Below are 18,517 nucleotides of genomic sequence, written 5' to 3'. Positions count from 1 at the left end.
ACTAGCAACAGAAGACAGCGGAGAGGGCGAAAGGGGAGTTTCCTTTGGCAGTGCATTCCACAATTGTGGTGTGGAAGCCAAGGCGACCTTTTCCTGCATCCAACCAATCATCATCATATGTTGGTGCAATGTGGCAAAGACCCTCTGGTGAAGATCTCATTTAGCAAACAGGCTTGTATGTGGGTAGGTTAAACAGGTACTTAAAATTAAGGAACATTCCATGTTACTCTGTTTTGATTCACTATTTTGAAATATTAGCCATTCCAATCATAGCATTGTTTTGTTTTTTCAAGACACCACACTCCTCATCTATCAACAATACTAATTAAGGAACACAATTTCTTTTCCAACTGTGTAACAATAGTTTAAGTGATGAATGCTGCTTTGCTTTGTCCCCTTATGTGTCCCTTGTTCGTTTCCAAATTCTGGGAAAATGTCCTGAAGTACCAAAGCCACATGACTAATGCAATATATGAATGAATAGGAAGGCACACCCTTCTTGTCTCCCACTACTTTAACACTCCTCCTTTCGTTGTTCTACTGTTATCCCTTTCTTAGAGGTCATGTTTATTTATAAAACACAAAAAACATTACAAGACTCACATACAGCATATGTACCTCTGCACATCTGCAAAGCAGATTAAATGTAACCTCTTTTCATTATTTGGTCAACAATGATGGCCTTCCCAATGACTCTGAATCAATGTCAAGCTACTAACAAGCCTTTCCTAAGGGCTATTCATACAGAAATATTTTAAAATAGCACACCGGCAGACCAAACAATGAACCTCAGAACATGCATCACTGATCTTGCCAATTACAGCTGCTGTTCCATCTCCACTTTTTTCCTATCAAGTTTCCTTTGAAAAAAAAAATTCTACCCCAGTTGTTAAGTCGTAAATTTGTATACAACAAATTTAGCAGTTGGCACTTTATGTAACTGGTTGCAACTTGGTTGTTGCATTGAATCATGATTTGCCTCACTGTAGCACATAACCTTAAAAAAAACCCTACTGAACTTATTATGTATTTATTATTATTCTCCTGAACTACATTTTAAGAAACATATAAAACAGACACCCTAGGAAAGCACCTATCTAATTCCAGCCCCTTTAATGCATTCATTAACATACTGTGCTTACACACATACAAACATCCTGATGAGGGCCAGTTCTCACTATTCATGCCTGCCTGCAACAATACGTGAAAAGAGAGTGTATAAAAGTTAAATTTTAAAAGCCACATAGCAATTTCTTTTGTTTCAGAGGCAAAAAAAAAAAAAAATACAGTACTATATTTTCTTTTGGTACTACCCCCCTAGTATCTTTCCTGTAACTAAGCCTAGGTATGCATCACATTTACCCAGGCACCTCCCCTTCTCTGTTGTCTCTGTTATGTCTGTTTTTTGCTTGCAAGCCTCTTTGGACAGGGATCCTCTCTTGTATTATAAAGCACCATGCACATAAATGCCTCAAATTACTACTAACAATAAAGTACAAAATCGTATTTGCCAAATATAGATCATCATAACAGGTATAAAAAGCTGTGTAACACAAAGGTACATTTGAGTATTGTAGAACATAATGTATCATACATATTACCAAAACTGCTTTTATGTCCAGATGTGAAATCTAAGTCTAGCACTAGAACCACTGTCCCCCAAACTTGGAATTCATCATGAAAATCAGTGCCATTTGGCTAGGTTGCAACAGAAGCAGAAGCAGCCAGCACTCATGGCGTGATCTGATGGACATTTACTTGGAAGAAGTTTAATGGGGTTTACTGCTAGGTGCACACATTCAATGGGCTTTACTGCTAGGTAAACATGCATAAGGTTGTAGTCTTAATTAGAAACGAAACACAAACTCTGACATCAGATGGCCAACATTAGGTTATCCGAACGAAAATGTGCGTTTCATCTTCACCCCAACAAATCTACAAATCTTACCTAGTTCCGGAGGCAAGACAGTTAGGCGATTCCCCTGGATGTGAAGTTCCTTTAGCTGAGTGAGCTCACCAATTTCCTTGGGGAGTGATATCAGGTCATTATCCCGAAGGCTAAGCTTTAAAAAGAAAGAGTGGAGGGGGGGGCGGGGGAGGGAGAGAGACAGATAGAGTTGTCACAACAATTCCCAGATGGGCAAAAGCAGACCTGTGGGTCAAAATATGTCATAAATAGATATCACACAAAGCAGACTGATACAGACCTCTTTCTTTCTGCCACCTCAAACACAGCATTCTTCCAATTTAGTTACAAGGGTCTGCTGATTAAGAATAAGCCATACCAGGTGTAGAGGCTTTTTCCTTCCTTTTTCCTTCACCTCCCTCCCCCCCCCCCCGACTTCTCGCAAATTGACTTGATTGTACTCTTACAAGGGGCGCAAAAGTGAATCGATTTTCCCCCCAAGAATTTAGATAAATTACTTACTATCTGCAACTTTGTGAGCTTCCCAATATCTGGTGGCAGGATTTCAAAATCGTTGTCACTTAGATAGAGTGCACGCAAGGTGGCTGCAAATTAAACAGCAATATATAAACAAGGGTGGCATGCAACCCAACCGTTTGAGGCCCGATCAATAAAAACGTGTCAGCTTTGATTAATAACCCTGACTCGGTGAAAAGACTCTGACATACCCAAGGCTCACAATAGTAACAAGCAGGTCAAACTTAGATTTACTGGCTTATTGTAGTGTTGGTCTGCCCAGGAAAACATCTATATCCAAAAGGACTGACACAATTAACACGACCTGCAACATTAGGCTCGGGTAGGCTGCAGCACCTAGTTTCAGCACTGAACCACCAGGACTGCACTGTGGCTACACTGGAGCTGGAAACTTGGATAGGATTGGGCCCTTAGTCAAGTATGAAACTAAATAAAACTCAAGATATATTATGGTTGAAAGCAGCTCATGCAACACTCCTAGCAAAGTCCACTTACTTCAACCAATATGAACTGATTGTAGATCAATAAGATAGAGATTGCTGACCTATGTAGAAATATTCAAGACAGTTCATGGCAGGAAGCACATACATATACCGCAGATACTCGCCTATAAGTCGACCCCACAGATTAGTCAAGGGCAGGTTTTGAACCAGCGATCATGGAATTTTCTATGATAAGTCAGAGGTTAAACTTAGGGGGGTGTCTGACTATAGTTTTGTCTGATTTTACCCGAGGCCAGATCCTGAAAAATAACCTACCAGTAATTGTTACCTAAGTACTGTACAGTCTCTAATTTATTAAAAACATAGTAAAAGATCATAAGATACGTATATTACCTAAAATAAAATTTTAGAGTTCAGTCCCTCTCAAATCAATTTTACCTGCGGAAAGCAAAGCAACGTTTCAGGATGATTTAAAATATTTTTAAAAATAGCTTCTTACTTAGATAGAAGAAGTTTCCTGGCAGGGAATTTTCATTTAAGTTATTGTAAGTCAAGTCAAGAACCTCTAGAGCTGGTAAGGAGCCAAATCCTCGGGGCAAGGAGTTGAGCCTGTTCATCCTAATGATAAAAAATAAAACTGTAAGAATGCATTTGTTTGGGGCACAAAGCTAGCAAAGATATTTTAATATTTCATAGATGACAGTGCAACATCTCTATTTTTTAAAACTATTTTAATATACAGGTATAGGCCACAGAGGAACATTCCCGCAAACTACCAACCAATATATGACAGTAGACCCGCTGAATTCACCAGGCTAGCTTCTTTCCCTCCATAAGTTGGCTAACTAGAGCTTTGTGCGCGTTCCGTTGCACTTCCAGCAGCTTCCCTGTTCCTGCAAAGCATTCTGGGGTGCTAAAGGGCTGCCACATTCTGGGGGGCGCAACCTGACAGCCGTTTAGTGGTTGTCTGGGCAATGACCGATACACCTAAGAACAGGGTTTGCAGAACAGAACCGTGTCATTAAGCTGCATATACCTGCATACAGACTATATTCTCAATGGACCAAAAGCATCCAAAGCAACCGATGATGGATTACAGAGTATAAGAGCATGCAGGTGTACAGACAGAGGATGGTATTGGGTAATTTGGCCAACCCACATGCTGCTTTCCATGGAAGTTACCAGAACAGCATGATCAGATCAGAGCTCTCTGCACTGTTGCAGCAATTATTAGAACCAAGAATATTCAGACAGCAGTTTTAACAACCAAGTTCACAAAACAGTTTACATAGCAAAAAGTAACATTAAAGTGTTCCCTCTCCCAACCAGCTCAAATCAAAGAAACATAAGGAAGGCACCAGTCACTAGAAGAGAAGCTTTGAATAGGGACAGTTGTTTTCTTCCTGCTAAAAATAAGAGCAGCAAATTTAAAAGGTGTTTCTATGACCAGTTAGAAGAGTTAATGCAGAAGTTCTCAAACTTTTCAGTCTCTGGAGCCCCTTACACTCTTAAAAGGAGGGGAACGTAGAATGCTCTCCTTTCTCATTCCCCTCCTGTTCTGGCATATTTGATGTTGGGCTTGGCACTGTGACACTGCACATGCACTGGTGCTCAGATAGAGGAAGTTACCTGTTGCCATTCCTGAAGAGGGCAGAAATTTAAGGGGTATGGGCAAAATTAAAGGAAAAAGCCTGAGACATTATATATTTTTTGTTATTTTTTCTGTTTGGGCAAACTGCAGTGCACTGATAGTGTTAAAAGGCAGATAATGCACTGCAGTTTTCTTTCTGGCACAGAAGGTCAGATGCTTTGTCACTCAAGCGAAACAGAGTGAGTGTTTGCTTATTATCCCTAACACATTTCAGAGGCAAGGGTTAGTAGATGCCTAAAGAGTAGGAAAGTACTCATTAAAAGAGAAGAAAAGCAAAGGAATTTTTCAAGGACTACATCCTGCCAAGAGCATAAGTAAATGATCAAAAGTATTACACACCCGAGGTTCAAGTGTTTCAGCTTCTGGAGGCTGCTGATCTGAGTAGGCAGCTCCTCAATCTGATTATTGAAAAAATTGAGCACTTCCAAATTTCTTAGGTCTGCAATGTTTGCAGGAACAGCTGTAAAGAAGAAGCAGAGTTGAAAAAACTGAAAACCCACTTAAGAAAACCAATACAAGTTTTGTTCAGTCTCACTTCACTGTGTTTTATATGATAATCATGCTTACTGTGTTCTAGTAGGCACATCCTAGAACAGCTTGTGTCAGTTTGGATGACTGACCACCAACTGGTAACCAGCACACAATTAAGAGCCTATGCATGGCTCCCCACCCACTCAGCACACTGTCCTCTACTCACATACTTATGTCTAAATGCATGGTTCCAGTACTGCATTAAAATGGAAACTCTGCTTCATTGCATGTTGGACAGAGAATCAAATGAACTTGCTCCATGACATATGCGGGAGAACACTTGCTGGTTTTAGGACTTGGGGCTTCTATAGCAGTGGTTCCTAACCTTTAGGAGCCTGCAGACCACCAAGGCAAAAATTGGAGTCGTTATGGACCACATGCAACCCCCCAACCCCCTGCACACAAAAAACACAATTAAATTTTAAAATCTGTTTTTAATTTAAAATCTGTTGTTTTTAATATGTTGTTAGCCGCCCTGGGTCCCGTTAGGGAGAAGGGCGGGATAAAAATAAAGTTTTATTATTATTTGTAATGAGTAGAGAAGATTTATTAGAGATTATTATTGATAGAGAAGATTTGTGGGTTGCTGCTTTTGTTGCCAGCTGCAGATGGTTCATTTTCCTCCCTCTCTAATGGCCTATGGGGAAGTGTCTCCTAAGCAAGAGCTCCCCTACCAGAGAAGGCAGAGAACAGACCACCCAAAGCCACAATCGACACTTCAGTGCCAACCACAGGGGATCCGTCTCCACTTTCTCTGGTGGGGAGTGCCAGAGACCCTGGAAGTGCTGGCTGTGGGTGGCCTGTTCTCTGCCCTCTCCGGTGGTCAATGGGGAAGCAGCTCCTGAGCAAGCACTCCCCTATAGACTACCAGAGAGGATGGAGAACTGACTGCCCACACCCATAGCCAGCACTTCAGTGCCGGTTGCGGGTGATCTGTTCTCCACTCTCTCTGGTGCTCCAAGGAGGAGCACTTGCTCAGCAAGATGCTGCAAGTGAACAAAGGCAAACTTTTCCGCCCTCCCAGATCACTTCTCAGGGTCTTGCAGACCACAGTCTTCTACAGGGACACATTTTGCTTTCAGACTTTTCTGCGTCTTCCGTTGACAATGCAACAGCCTTGTGCAGAAGCTCTCTGGCTTCTGAGATTTCATCACCATGGCATCCAAGTGTTCTGTAGCACCTGTTAGCAACCACACAAGAACTAGAGCTTGCTTTTTTAAAAGTGAAGTTTGAAAATATCAAAAATTCAGAACTTCATTTTGTTACTTGTTTCCAGCAGTAACATAGATACTAGGGAGTGGGTGACCGTAACTATTGTGAAGCCAGATTTCATAACAACTGCAATTCATGGGATACTGTGGAAAAAGTCATTGAATACTACAATTCTGAACATTGGGAAAACATAGTAGTCTTACAATAGAACTGAACCTTCAAAATACAAATATCTGGATTCATACAGCTAGCAACAACTGCATCTTTGTTGCACTATAACAGGGGTCTCCAATCTTTTTGGCCAGAGGGTTGCATCAAATATCTGGCATGGTGTTGAGGGCCGGGAAAAAAGTTTAAACATAAAATTTAAATAAATAAGAGATGGAACTTAGAGAGTGAATAAATGAATGAATGGGTTCATTCATTCAACCTCTCTGGCCCTCAGAACACCCTCCAGACACAACCAGAGCATAGCTCTGGTTGTGTTCAGTTGAGTGGACCAGAGGCTTTAAGGGGACAAGAGCCTGGCTGTGGGCCAGATAGAGGCTTGCTGCAGGCCACACCTGGCCCCCAGGCCAGGGTTTGGAGACCCCTGCACTATAACAGGAGCACATGGGTGCCCTTAATTTTATTTAGCAAAGGTATGAACAAACAAAAATCCATCCTAAATGATGGCCTGTTTTGGACTGCAGTTTAAATAAAGAAACAGAGTTGCCTAATGTACAAATTAATATTAATTGAAAAATTCAACTAAATCACAACCATTTATGCTCAACTTTAAATAATGAACTGTTCAGGCAGACTAGTTTTGATTCACGTCCCAAGAGGAAAGTGCTGTACATCAATACACACAAAAAAAGGTTACATCAGATTAGCACCCGATCAATGTGTTACTATTATCTAGAATTATGAAAAAAGCCCAGCTGCATGATATGAATACTACTATTCAGATAAAGACCAAGAAGTGGTATGAATTTAATTTTCCCTTTCGGTTGCTAAAGCAAAGTCTAAGCAAGCAGATAATATTTACAGAATGGGGAGGGAAAGAAAACATCATCCATTCCTGCTTTCCACTATATTGTTACCGCAATACCCCAGCCTTGATGCATAAACCAGTAAAATTGAATTCCAAAAACATAAAGCCACTTAGATATACCAAACTGGCTTGCACCCAAGTATTGCAGTTTAACTGGATTATGGATCAGTCTGCTTAACATGAATGTAGATCACAGATTACAATTACATATTTGCAAATGAAGCAATATGCACTTGTGAAAAAAAAACCTGGTACCAGAGGGTATCTTCCCACACCCTTCAAACAAATGCAAGAACTATTTACAAGGTACAATAATGATCTTTCATTTGCTAGATTTTTCTCATTACATTGTTCAGTCGTGGAGCTTTTCACAAAGGCCACAATCCAAGTTTCCTTGTATGCAACTGGAAAACACTTCCATGCACACTTGGTATTGGGATGGTACTGTTGCAAGGTCACAGCAAAATTCAAAAGCAAACTCAGTAGGCAAGAGTGGTGATTGTCTGCAAGCTTTATTTCATTGCCAGCAACGGGCCTCTCAGGTACTCTTTGTCCAAAGTGGAGAGCAATGAGAGCTATGTGGGAACTCTCAGTGTCTCCAGAGAAAAGCAATGTTTCAGTGTGAACCTTTTGCTTATATAGCATTTTGGCTTCTTTGTGCAAAAATCTCACACTGTCATTGGCTGGGTTCATGACATCAGAAATGGAGGCTTTCTTAGGATTGGTTACAGATTTACAAGCATCTGATTGGTCAGTTTCAAGTTATAGATTCCTTATAAGGCAATAATTTACACTGTCTAACAACCACTAGATGGCGCTGTTTACTCATTTATTACAGAGCTAGTCTAAATTCTTTTTGGTCTTATTTGTGGCCTTTCAACTTCTGTTTAACTTAAACCTCTAGTTTTCTGTAATTCTTAATATGTATATAAACTTATTTTTAATACAAAACAAACCAAATTCCTACTGCAAACAAGGATTTCAAGAGACTTTCCTCTTTATTTTAATCAATTCTAGCCCCTTCTGCCAGTGTTTACCTCTTGACAAAGATTCTTAGGAATGTTTGCTAATTAGGGCTTTTTCATATTATCTTGTCCAGCTGCTTATCTGTTCCTGTCTGGCTAGTTTCTGCTGATGTCTGTATCTGCCAAACTCCAATTTAATTTGCAACAGATTTACTGTCTTTGTTCCTCATTAAAATGTTAGTGCTATCTCTTTAGCCTATGTACCACCCCTAGCTTTCTCGCTTCTTGCAATAATTTATCATTGCAAATGTCAAGAGATATGGCTTTCCTGATTAATTGGTGCAAGTACATCTTGGCTACTTATCTTTGTCTTTCCTTTTGAGTTTTAATCTGTCTTTGAGTGTACCTCCCTAGTTTCAATTAAAATTAACAAGCTGGACTTTACAGAGAGTTCTTATCTGTAAACTGTAACTTCATACCACATTCCTTAGAATCTCCTTGTTAGATTCTCTTAATTAACTTTGCCACATCTGCCTCTTACAGTGATACAGCTCCCATATTCCATATCTGCAAGACATATTACTTCGGCCTCCCCAAGGTTGCATCCAAACTTAATTACATGGCTTGAGCAGCCCCAAAGTTCAAATTTTAACTGCTTTTATTATTCTGTGTATTCCATGCTTTGATCAAACTATTTTTAACAGCTAAAATTCACTTCTGATGCTACTAACATTAGTTTACATTTAAAAAACAATCTCTATAATTATTAATGCATTAAAGAACTATTGGCATTTCTGTGATGCTCTAGTGCAGGGGTGCTCAATAGGTGGATCGCGATCTACCGGTAGATCGCGAGGCAAAATGAGTAGATCGCGGAGTGCCGAGCCCCCCTTCAGGTGCCTCTGGGAGGAAACGCCGGGAGTAAGGCCCATTGTACTCAATGGGGCTTACTCCCAGGTAAGTGTGGCTAGGATTGCAGCCTTACAGCCTAATCCTAGGCATGTCTACTCAGGAGTAAGTCCTGTTATACTCAGTGGGGCTCAAGGTACACCAACATACATTGTACACATAAATGTTATATGTTATGATGGCACGAACATTGTAAAAAAAACTCTGGTAGATCTCCGGGCCTTGCTGGTTTTCAAAGTAGCTCTCGAGCCAAAAAAGTGTGAGCACCCCTGCTCTAGTGTCTAAAAAGCCTTTTCCAAGGGTATTTATTCTCTGTTGACTGAACAGAGTCTTCATCCATCATTTTCCCAATTATACTTGACAGCTGGACATTCCAGCCTCTTTAGTCCTTTGAAGCTCATAATCTTATCTCGTCAGCTTGTTAAGAAACACTGATTTACGACCTATCGGCTAGCCTGCACTTTCTAAATCTGACAGAGACAGAAAATGTTTCTTGGTTCTGAATGTGCGCATGCTTAAGCATATGTGGGCATGCTTAAGCATATGGGCATGTGGGCATGCTTAAGCATATGAACATCTGATTTGATCCAAGCATTCATTTTCAATCATATAAACCAATAATTTGTTTTAAACTAATTCACTCATAACATAGCATAACATTGGCTTCATTAAACATTTGGTCTGTTAGCATAAGTAAATATTTGTTTGTGTTTGGCTTATGGCTTTCTTTAGCCTGCATCAGTAATAATAATAATGATAGTAATAATAATACAGATATTTATATACCGCCTTTCTTGATTTCTCCTCAGACTTTAATCCAAGGTGGTTTACATAGGCAGGCTGTTCTAAACCCCCGTAGGGATTTTTACAATTGAAAGAAGGTTCTATCTTTCAAGAACCACAACATTTCGGATGTTTCTTTCTGATCTGGCTTCACATTCTGGCCTCCATCCTCCCACGCTCAGAGCAGATGGAATAACTCGGCTCAGCTTGTCAGCTGCTTCAAGGTGACCTCGAACTGGCGACCTGCGGATGTTATCTTCAGGCAAACGGAGGCTCTACCCTCTAGACCAGAAGAGGGGGGGAAGGCACATGCACACATAAAAACCTCCACACCACATTGCTCAGCAGCACAGGCATACGTACCTAGGTCATTTGACTTCTGGGGTCCATACAATTTTTACAACACCCCCCCCCCCATACAACAAAATTTTCAGTAATAATGACACGAAATTCAGTGAACATTTTCCCACAAGCAGGGGATGAAAATCAGTGCCCTCCCCTACTGCTGCTCCCCTGCACACAGTGCTCAGTGACATATTGCCCCTGCAACTAGAGATTCAACGTAACCATCACGGTTAATAACCACTGAGAGATCTAAAGATCATCATGAATGTTTAGAATTCACTTTTGAAGTCATCTAAGCCTGAGACCAACACCCAAACTTCACACTCCCCCCCCCCCCACATTCCAACCTGCTCCTCCTATTCAACAAGTTGCAGAAACTCTGTGTGACCTGAAACACTTTGCATACAGGCAAAATCCATGACATTTTTTTTTTGCAATGCTTATAAATCTTGGATAGACTGTCAGAGTTATTCTAACCCCCTATTCTCTGTCCCCTTTCCCACCAGAATTCACAACTCACTAAGGGCCCAATCCTACCCAACTTTCCAGCACCGGTGCAACCTCAATGCAGCTCCGAAGGGAACAAATGTTCCCATACCTTGAGGAGGCCTCTGTGACTGCCTCCCCACCACAGGATGCAGTGCATACCCCATTGGCACAGCAGCACCAGCATTGGAAAACTGGACAGGATTGGGCACTAAGTCCCCAATAGTAATCCTTCCACCCATTGCTCCCTATTCATCTCCCTCCTTCCAACTCAATGTTTCCCACCACCACCCCTATTTAGCAGACCCCACATGTCGCTATCTCCATGATCCCACCTCCCACACCAGGTTGTGGGGTCCACTTCAAAAGTAATTTAAGCCGGTGATCACACCACCCAACAGCTTCACTGGCGTCACCCATTGACTTTATTTATTTTACTATATAACAGTTTGGGTCACCCCATAAAAACCAGTGGCCAACTAGATGGCACACATAACTAAAGAGGAGTTGCAGTAATAGCTCAGGTATATGGAAATGAGACCTGACTCATACTAATATCTTATTGGTTCCCTGCTGTATCATAACACCTCCTCATTGGCTCTTGGAACAATCAGTCTCACTGGTCAGTCTTGACTTATGAAAATCCACTTTTTGTTACATAAGGCAGTTGTGTTTTCCTTTTCTGGTTATTTGGCTATAACTTTTAGAACACAGACAACTCAACATGGTTTGTTTCATTGCATTCTGTATTAAATTACCTACTGAATGATATATAATTTAATGGTACAATTCATAAACACCAAGGTTTTCACAATTGTTGCAACTAGTGGTGTCACCCCCCCCCGAAGGTGTAACCCACTGCAGTTTGCCCCCAGCCACCTAGCTACACCATTGTTCAGCAGGTTGATCTTATCTGAACCAACCTACAGTATGTATTTTTATGAACAGAATTTCAAAACATCACACTTTAGTAGCATTCCTTATTGCTTTGTGCGTTTTAGTCACCCAAAGTCTGATAAGATCCTCTCACTATAAGATTTCAATGGATCTCTCACACGATGTGCTGCCGGCAATTAGCCCTATGGATACAGGAAGGACAAGTGATATGGCTTGAAAAAATATTCCTCTACAGCCTCTACAGCACAAGATGACACGCAAGCAAACAGGAAGTAGCCTTCCTGAAGTTACACTCTTCAATTAAACACTGTTCTGTAGGTATTGACCTTTCTGACAGAATGAGAGATTATCTCCTCCTTGAGGACAAGACTGTGAACATGTAGGGGTAAAGATACCATGAGTCCATGTGATAGAACAGGATCTAAATTGAAATAAAGTCCAACTTAAAGGGAAAAATGATATAAAGTATTAATTAAAGCAATGCTACACCCAGGGTGGTGACAAGGGGAGGCTGAAACAGAGCGGTAAAGGGGGTGGGTTCAGCAGCAGCAGACCTCTCCAGCCCCGCGCCTGGGGTAAAGGTCCACAATGTTGATCCCCGCAAGCTGTCGCTGCCCCCCCAAAAAGTCAGCCCCCCCTACTCACCTGAGGCTCACAGAGCCTTGCGCAACCTTAGCCCACGTCAGGGAGGCCTCTCTTGAGGTTCCCAGATGCTCTAAGCTGTGCTTCCAGAAAATCAGAAGCACAGTTTCCAACCCAATCAGGAGCCTCAGAGAGGCTTCCTTGGGGTCCTAGAGACTTGCGCCTGGGGCATTTGCCCTGTCGGACCTAATGGTAGGTCTGCAACTGAGCAGCAGTAGCAGTCACTGAATGCTAGCCCCCTTCCCAGGCCTGATCCACCATCCCAGGTCAACCTGGATTTCCACCAGAGATTCTGCTGGTGCAGGATCAAGTAGATCCCCCCATGCCACAGAACTGAATGTTCCTTTACCCCGAGGAGAACTCCTTGACTGCCACCCCACAGGATGCAACAGTAGCCTTTTTGGCACTGCTGTGTCGGTAGCAGGGGAATGGAAAGGACTTGGCTCAAAGGCGTAGAAAATAGTAGGAAGTTGATTGGTCTTTGCAAAGCTGCACCACAGACCATAGTTACCTAACCTGTTTCTGCAGGCTTGAGATCACTGAATTGCAGGGGTTGTGGTGGCAAAGGGCTGACCGAGTGAATCCTCCTGGGGAAAGAGAGCTCTCAAAAGTAGAAAAAAGAGGCTATGGAGCAGGCCCCAGATACTTGTTTTATTTTAGAGTGCTGTTGTTCAAAACAAGAGAAGTAATGTCCAAACTCAGAACATATTAGCAAAGTTGTTAATTCTGGTAAGAAAGGAGTCAAGCAATAATTCATCAAGCCCATCACAACATTTGGGGGTAAAAGAAGTGGGAAGAGCCTCTGGTTCAAGTTTATCTTAGCTTTAACCAACCAAATAGCCTTGGATACCTGAGACAGTTTCATATAATCATTTAAACTGTGGTTAATCTAGATTTTCTGCAATGAAACAGAAGTCCAAAGGACAGCCAGATTTAAATACTATGTATGTGTAAAAATTAAGTCTGCTACATTAATAATATTTTTCCCTCTTGTAAAAAATCACAAGTAAGATGTTAATTTTGTTGAAATTTCAATCAAATCAGTTCTGACTTATATGAACATGGAGTCAGACAATCTCCTGGTACAATACTTGCATCAACTCATCTTTCATTTGTTTAACAAATGAAAGACACTTTTTAGTTTAACTGAAAAGTGTCTTTTCGCAGGAACAGAGTAAAATGAATATTATCTAAGATAGGCTGCATGATGAAAGGATTTAGCAAATACAAAATCTTCTCAGGAAAAGAAAAAAGAATTATGCAACACACTACTATGTAAACTGAGAAACGGATAATATGAATTGCATTTTGACACTCCAGGTTAATCTACAGATGTTGCCTTGTCGTCACTCAAAAGTTCAACGTGTTCCCATTCAAACACACTGAACTAAGTGAAAACGAATTAAGAGAATTTGGACGTATTGATTTAAATTATTATCTGGATGTTAATGCATACAGCCAGTAGTAATGGACAGGTTAAAGGGAAAGGGAAGATTATAGCACAAAGATATTCAAGATGCAAATAGATAGTGAAGAGGCTTTTAAACAGCGGTTCCCAAATTTACCAGGGTCACAGCACCCTTCTTTCACAGTGGCCTCTTGTTCTGAGCTCTCCCAGCCACTGCCAACTTGGCAGCACATAGAAGATGGGGGAATAAGAGGCCACCCAGGAGAGCCAGGGCCAAGAGGCTGCTGGGGACATCCTATGTTGCCCAGGGACGTGTGGTGTGGGGGCAGCAGGTGAGGCAGAACCCCGCCATTGCAGTCCATGGAAGAGCACTACAGTGAGCCCACCCACTTATACCTGAGAAGGCTCTCCTTACACCTGAGAAAGTGAATGTGAGGAGAGCCTCCTCAGATGAAAGGAGGCAGGGCAGATGCGGTGCTTTTCCATGGACAATGATGCGGTAGTTCTGCCTCACCTGCTGTCCCTGCACCACACATTCCTGGTGTCACCCCTGTGAGTGTGGCACCCACAGGCGCTGTGGCACACAGTTTGGGAACCACTAACACCAGTGCTGGACCAGCGCTGAGGGCCACAGACGTGCCTTACGGCACGTTTGTGTCAGTGCGCGCCAGCGGTAAGCCAGCACGCACTGTATAGGATTGGGCTCTTAGTCCACCAAGCTCAGAATTCAAACTGGCAGCAGTTCTCCTGGTTTCAGACTACTGCTTGTCCCAGTGATACCCAAGATACCAGGGGTTGAACCTGGGGTCTTCTCCATGCAAAGCAAGTGCTCTGCTGTGGTTCCTCCATGGTCAAGTATTGAGCACCTGCAAGCATTAGAAATGGGGTGAGGATAGCTCTGTATGGCTGCTTTGGGTAGCATCAGTATTCTTCACATTTTTATATCACTCTTCCTCATGGCTCAGAGTGGCATGCACAGTTCCTTTCCTCCTTTTGTCCTCACAACAATCCTGAAAGGTAGGTGAGGCTAAGAGATAGTGCCTGGTCCAAGGTCACCCAGGAAGCAGGGATTTGAACTTGGATCTTTCAACTCCAGAACCACTATATCATCTTGCCTTTCTTAGTAGAAAATAAGCATCCATTTTCATCTGCAAAAACTGCAGTTATTTATGAACAACCAGAACAAAAACCAGTGAAGGAACTGATTACTATTCTCCCTGGTTCTTGAGAGGCTGTTTTGTTACAACATTGCACAGCAAATACCAAGAACATTTGCACACTATTATGTCAAGACTTAGGTTAATATTATTGTTTTGCAACCCAGAACTTAGTGAATTACTTTTCCCTTCACTCGTATACTAAAGAAATGTCAGACAACAAGATGATTATGATGATAATTAATCTATTATTAATGATAGAATATTAAAACTCAATCTTTCTGCAGCTGACCTACAATAAACATGGATTTAGTAATTCTCCTTTGTGATTATGTATATATCTATGCATAGCCACGCTGCCTGTATTAAGATATTTTTAAGTACAAAAGTAAAATGCATTTAATACAGATTGATAAAGCTCTTGGTCTTCTATGAAGAAATCTTGGGCACCCTCCAACAGACATCACTTCAAGGTACTGAAATGGCACAGCTATATATTCTCCAAGCCTCACTGAAACTATTGGCAGTTGCATGATCAGTTGGTATTCAGCAAGGCAAGAGTAGGGGCATGTAAAATATTTATGGGTTGTGAAGCAGCTGGTATTGTTACAAAGATGGTTTTTTCTCAAATCTCTCAAAATTAAACACACACACTTACCAACTAACTACGTCTGTCATAGGGCAATAATTAAAGACAATTTTTAGGAACACTGCAATGCCCCTAATTACATTATTATTATAGATCTTAAACACATCAGCCAATCTTAAACGTATCAAAAATATGTTTTTTTAAAAAAATAAGATCTTCTAAGTTCTGGTTTAGCCCTTTCACTGCAGAATTTACAACTACAGACTCTTTACATGCAAAAGTTATTTGATTACAACATTCATTTAAGAGCCTGCACATTTAAATGAAATAATCACAAGCTATCATACCAAAAAACCGTCACCATTTCCCCCCTCAAGCATGACAATATTAATTCTTTTGCCAACAAAAGTGTTATCATATGCGCTAGTTTATCTCCTTGCTAAACCACAGCTTCAAAGTCAAAGCAAATTACTAAGAGAAGCATATCACTGTTCTCGCCTATATTTAAAGTTTAGCATCCTTCAAATTATGAATTCAAAGTAAGGATTGTGTTAAAGAAACACACACATCCAATAAATGAAATCCTTCCACTCTATAATGTCTAGTTCACAATTCACACTGTTTTGCAAAGTCCCTGCCCCACTCAAGAGCAGTCAATTACGGGTGGGTCCCCGTATCTGTGGAGGGTCCATGGAATGGAACACATATGGGGGCACACCTGTATATGGAAAAGGGCAGGGGAATGCACAGGACCAGGGCAGCATGACTTGAGCTAAGCAGGTCCAGATGGGAATTTCAGCTGGGACTGTTTTCCAATTCATCTCCCAAGTTCTCCACAATATCCAAATGCATTGAGAAAAAGCTGCTTTCTAATAACTTTTTAGAAGATACAAATCTGCATTGTCTTAAAACAAACATGTGGAAAGAGCAATTCATGTGTCTTTTCTCAAGAGAAATGATATACCACTTAGGACCAGCTACAGAGGTTTGCTGGGTGTATTTGTGTGTCCTGGGAAAAGTAATTGGCATTATTCTTTCCCAATTATGCTTTCACAATTTTAAGGCACAAGTGCGTGTCTCCAACTTGCCATTTTGGAGCAAGGTCCTTGAGATTGTAGTGGCAACAGCTCCAGGGATTCCTGGATAAGACTGACTTCTAGCCCAGTTTTGACACTGAGGCAGGCTTGGTCAATCCAATGGATAACCTATACCAGGAACCGGATGGGAGTGTGTTTTTGGTGGTCCTACTGGACTGCTCAGTGGCTTTTGATACCATCGACCTCAGTATCCTTCAGGACTGCCTGGCATGGATGAGTCCAAGCACAGATGGTGTTCCACAAGGTTCTATGTGGTCCCCCATGCTGTTTAACCTGCTGGCGGAGATTAGCTTGGTGCAGGGCATCATCAGAATGCAGATAACACCCAACTCTACCTATCCCAACTAATAAGGCTGTGGAGGTTCCAAACCAGAGCCTGGAGTCAGTGAAAAGAGTGGATGAGGGCTAACAAGCTGAAATTAAATAAGAACAAGACAGAAATTATCTTGGTTAGGAGACCTGCTGAGGTGACAATAGTGGTTAACCTGCAAAGTTGAGCACCTGAGCAGCTCCATTGCACCCGCTGACATTTCTGGAAGGTTTACATGGGCAGTTCCATTTAAAGCGCATAGCAATTATCTTATATGTGACACTGCTAAAGCATGGGAAGCCAAGGCTAGGTCTTCCTGAGACAGTCCTAGCTGAAGCCAAGTAAAAGCACCCCAGGCCACAATCACCACCTACATATCTAAGGTCAAAGTGGATCCAGAAGTACTCCTGACCTGCAAATTATGGCATGTAACAGACACTTCAAAAGGAAACTATACGCACAGCTGCTGCTGTGTATATACACACACACAGGTTGAGCCTCATTATTCGTGTGGGTTCCCTTCCAAGCACTCACCTAGAAGGCAAAAAACACACTATAGCAAATCAATTTCTTTGCTCTGGTGATTTAAAACAGCCTTGCTGACCTTTGTGAAGTTAGATAAGAGTCATTAAGAAGACAATCCATCAATCAGTCCTCCTCCAAGAGCTTAGAAAAGAGCTTCACTCAGCCCCTCCCTTCACCAATGCAAAGTGATCACCTTTCTTTCACTCAGGGGGAAGGGAGGGGTCGCTCTCAGAGAAGGATTGATGGACTGTCAGCCAGCTGCCCTCTCTCTCCCCCTCTCCCTCTCATTAAGGAGGCTATCGTTAAAGGACTGTTCAGTTTGTTAAATTGATTTTAAAGGGATGCATTTTTCCCCTTCTCCAGGGAGATGGGGAAAAATTACACACACACACACACACACACACACACACACACACACACACACACACACACACACTTTAAATGATGAAGAGTATCTATGGATGGCACAACTATTAAGTAAAGCCAGATTCTAGGAAAAGTAGGGGATACTTGAAGAGAGCAACTTCAGGCTTAAGCTACCTGCAATCTCTTCCACAGTCACATACAAATGTGCACACACAAGTGCTGAAAGGAGAGATTGTATCAATGCAAGTACAGTTTTTTGCAACTCTCCTATACTAGCTCCCCTTCAGACACTACAAACAGTCACAGGGCAGCTGCACAACAGGTCAGTGGCACCTGCTCGCAACATCTGTAGATGCTCAGAGTGGAGACAAGTTAGCAAAATCCTGAACCAGTTATGACAATAAGAAGAGAAGACAGGAAAGCTGGCAACAAGTGGAAGTTTTTCTTATTACCCCTGAGCAAACACTCTTTAACAAACTCCTGCTGGCCAATCCAAAGTTTCCCATGGTTCACAAAAAGCTTTCCTGAGAAGACATCTCAACAGTGACCTCCACTGGACAAGTAAGACAATGTCTCCATAAAAAAATATACAGTAGTATGTGTGTGGGGGGGGGGGGGGGAGAGAGAATACGAGAGAAACAAATATAACTGACCTTCTGAAAATGTTACGTGCAACAACAGCAGCAATTCTTCACATGAATTAGGTCCGAAATGTGACCTAC

The 18,517-nt window shown here is 41.7% G+C and overlaps 1 protein-coding gene across 1 annotated transcript in view; it reads right to left on the bottom strand.

The window, feature by feature from the left end:
* RSU1 (Ras suppressor protein 1) overlaps window positions 1–18,517 on the bottom strand; it is an 88,354-nt gene that overhangs the window by 53,507 nt on the left and 16,330 nt on the right. Inside the window, exons 4-7 of the mRNA XM_066628262.1 lie at window positions 4,877–4,997; window positions 3,386–3,504; window positions 2,429–2,511; window positions 1,949–2,063 (exon numbers count right to left, since the gene is read on the bottom strand). Coding sequence (XP_066484359.1) covers window positions 1,949–2,063; window positions 2,429–2,511; window positions 3,386–3,504; window positions 4,877–4,997 — 438 coding nt within the window. The remainder of the gene's footprint in view (window positions 1–1,948; window positions 2,064–2,428; window positions 2,512–3,385; window positions 3,505–4,876; window positions 4,998–18,517) is intronic.

This window comes from Tiliqua scincoides, chromosome 5, assembly GCF_035046505.1.
Source record: "Tiliqua scincoides isolate rTilSci1 chromosome 5, rTilSci1.hap2, whole genome shotgun sequence".
In the NCBI taxonomy this organism is placed as follows: Eukaryota; Metazoa; Chordata; class Lepidosauria; order Squamata; family Scincidae; genus Tiliqua; species Tiliqua scincoides.
The sequence above is the reverse complement of the archived record's forward strand: the minus strand, read 5'-3'. Positions and strand labels throughout refer to the sequence as shown.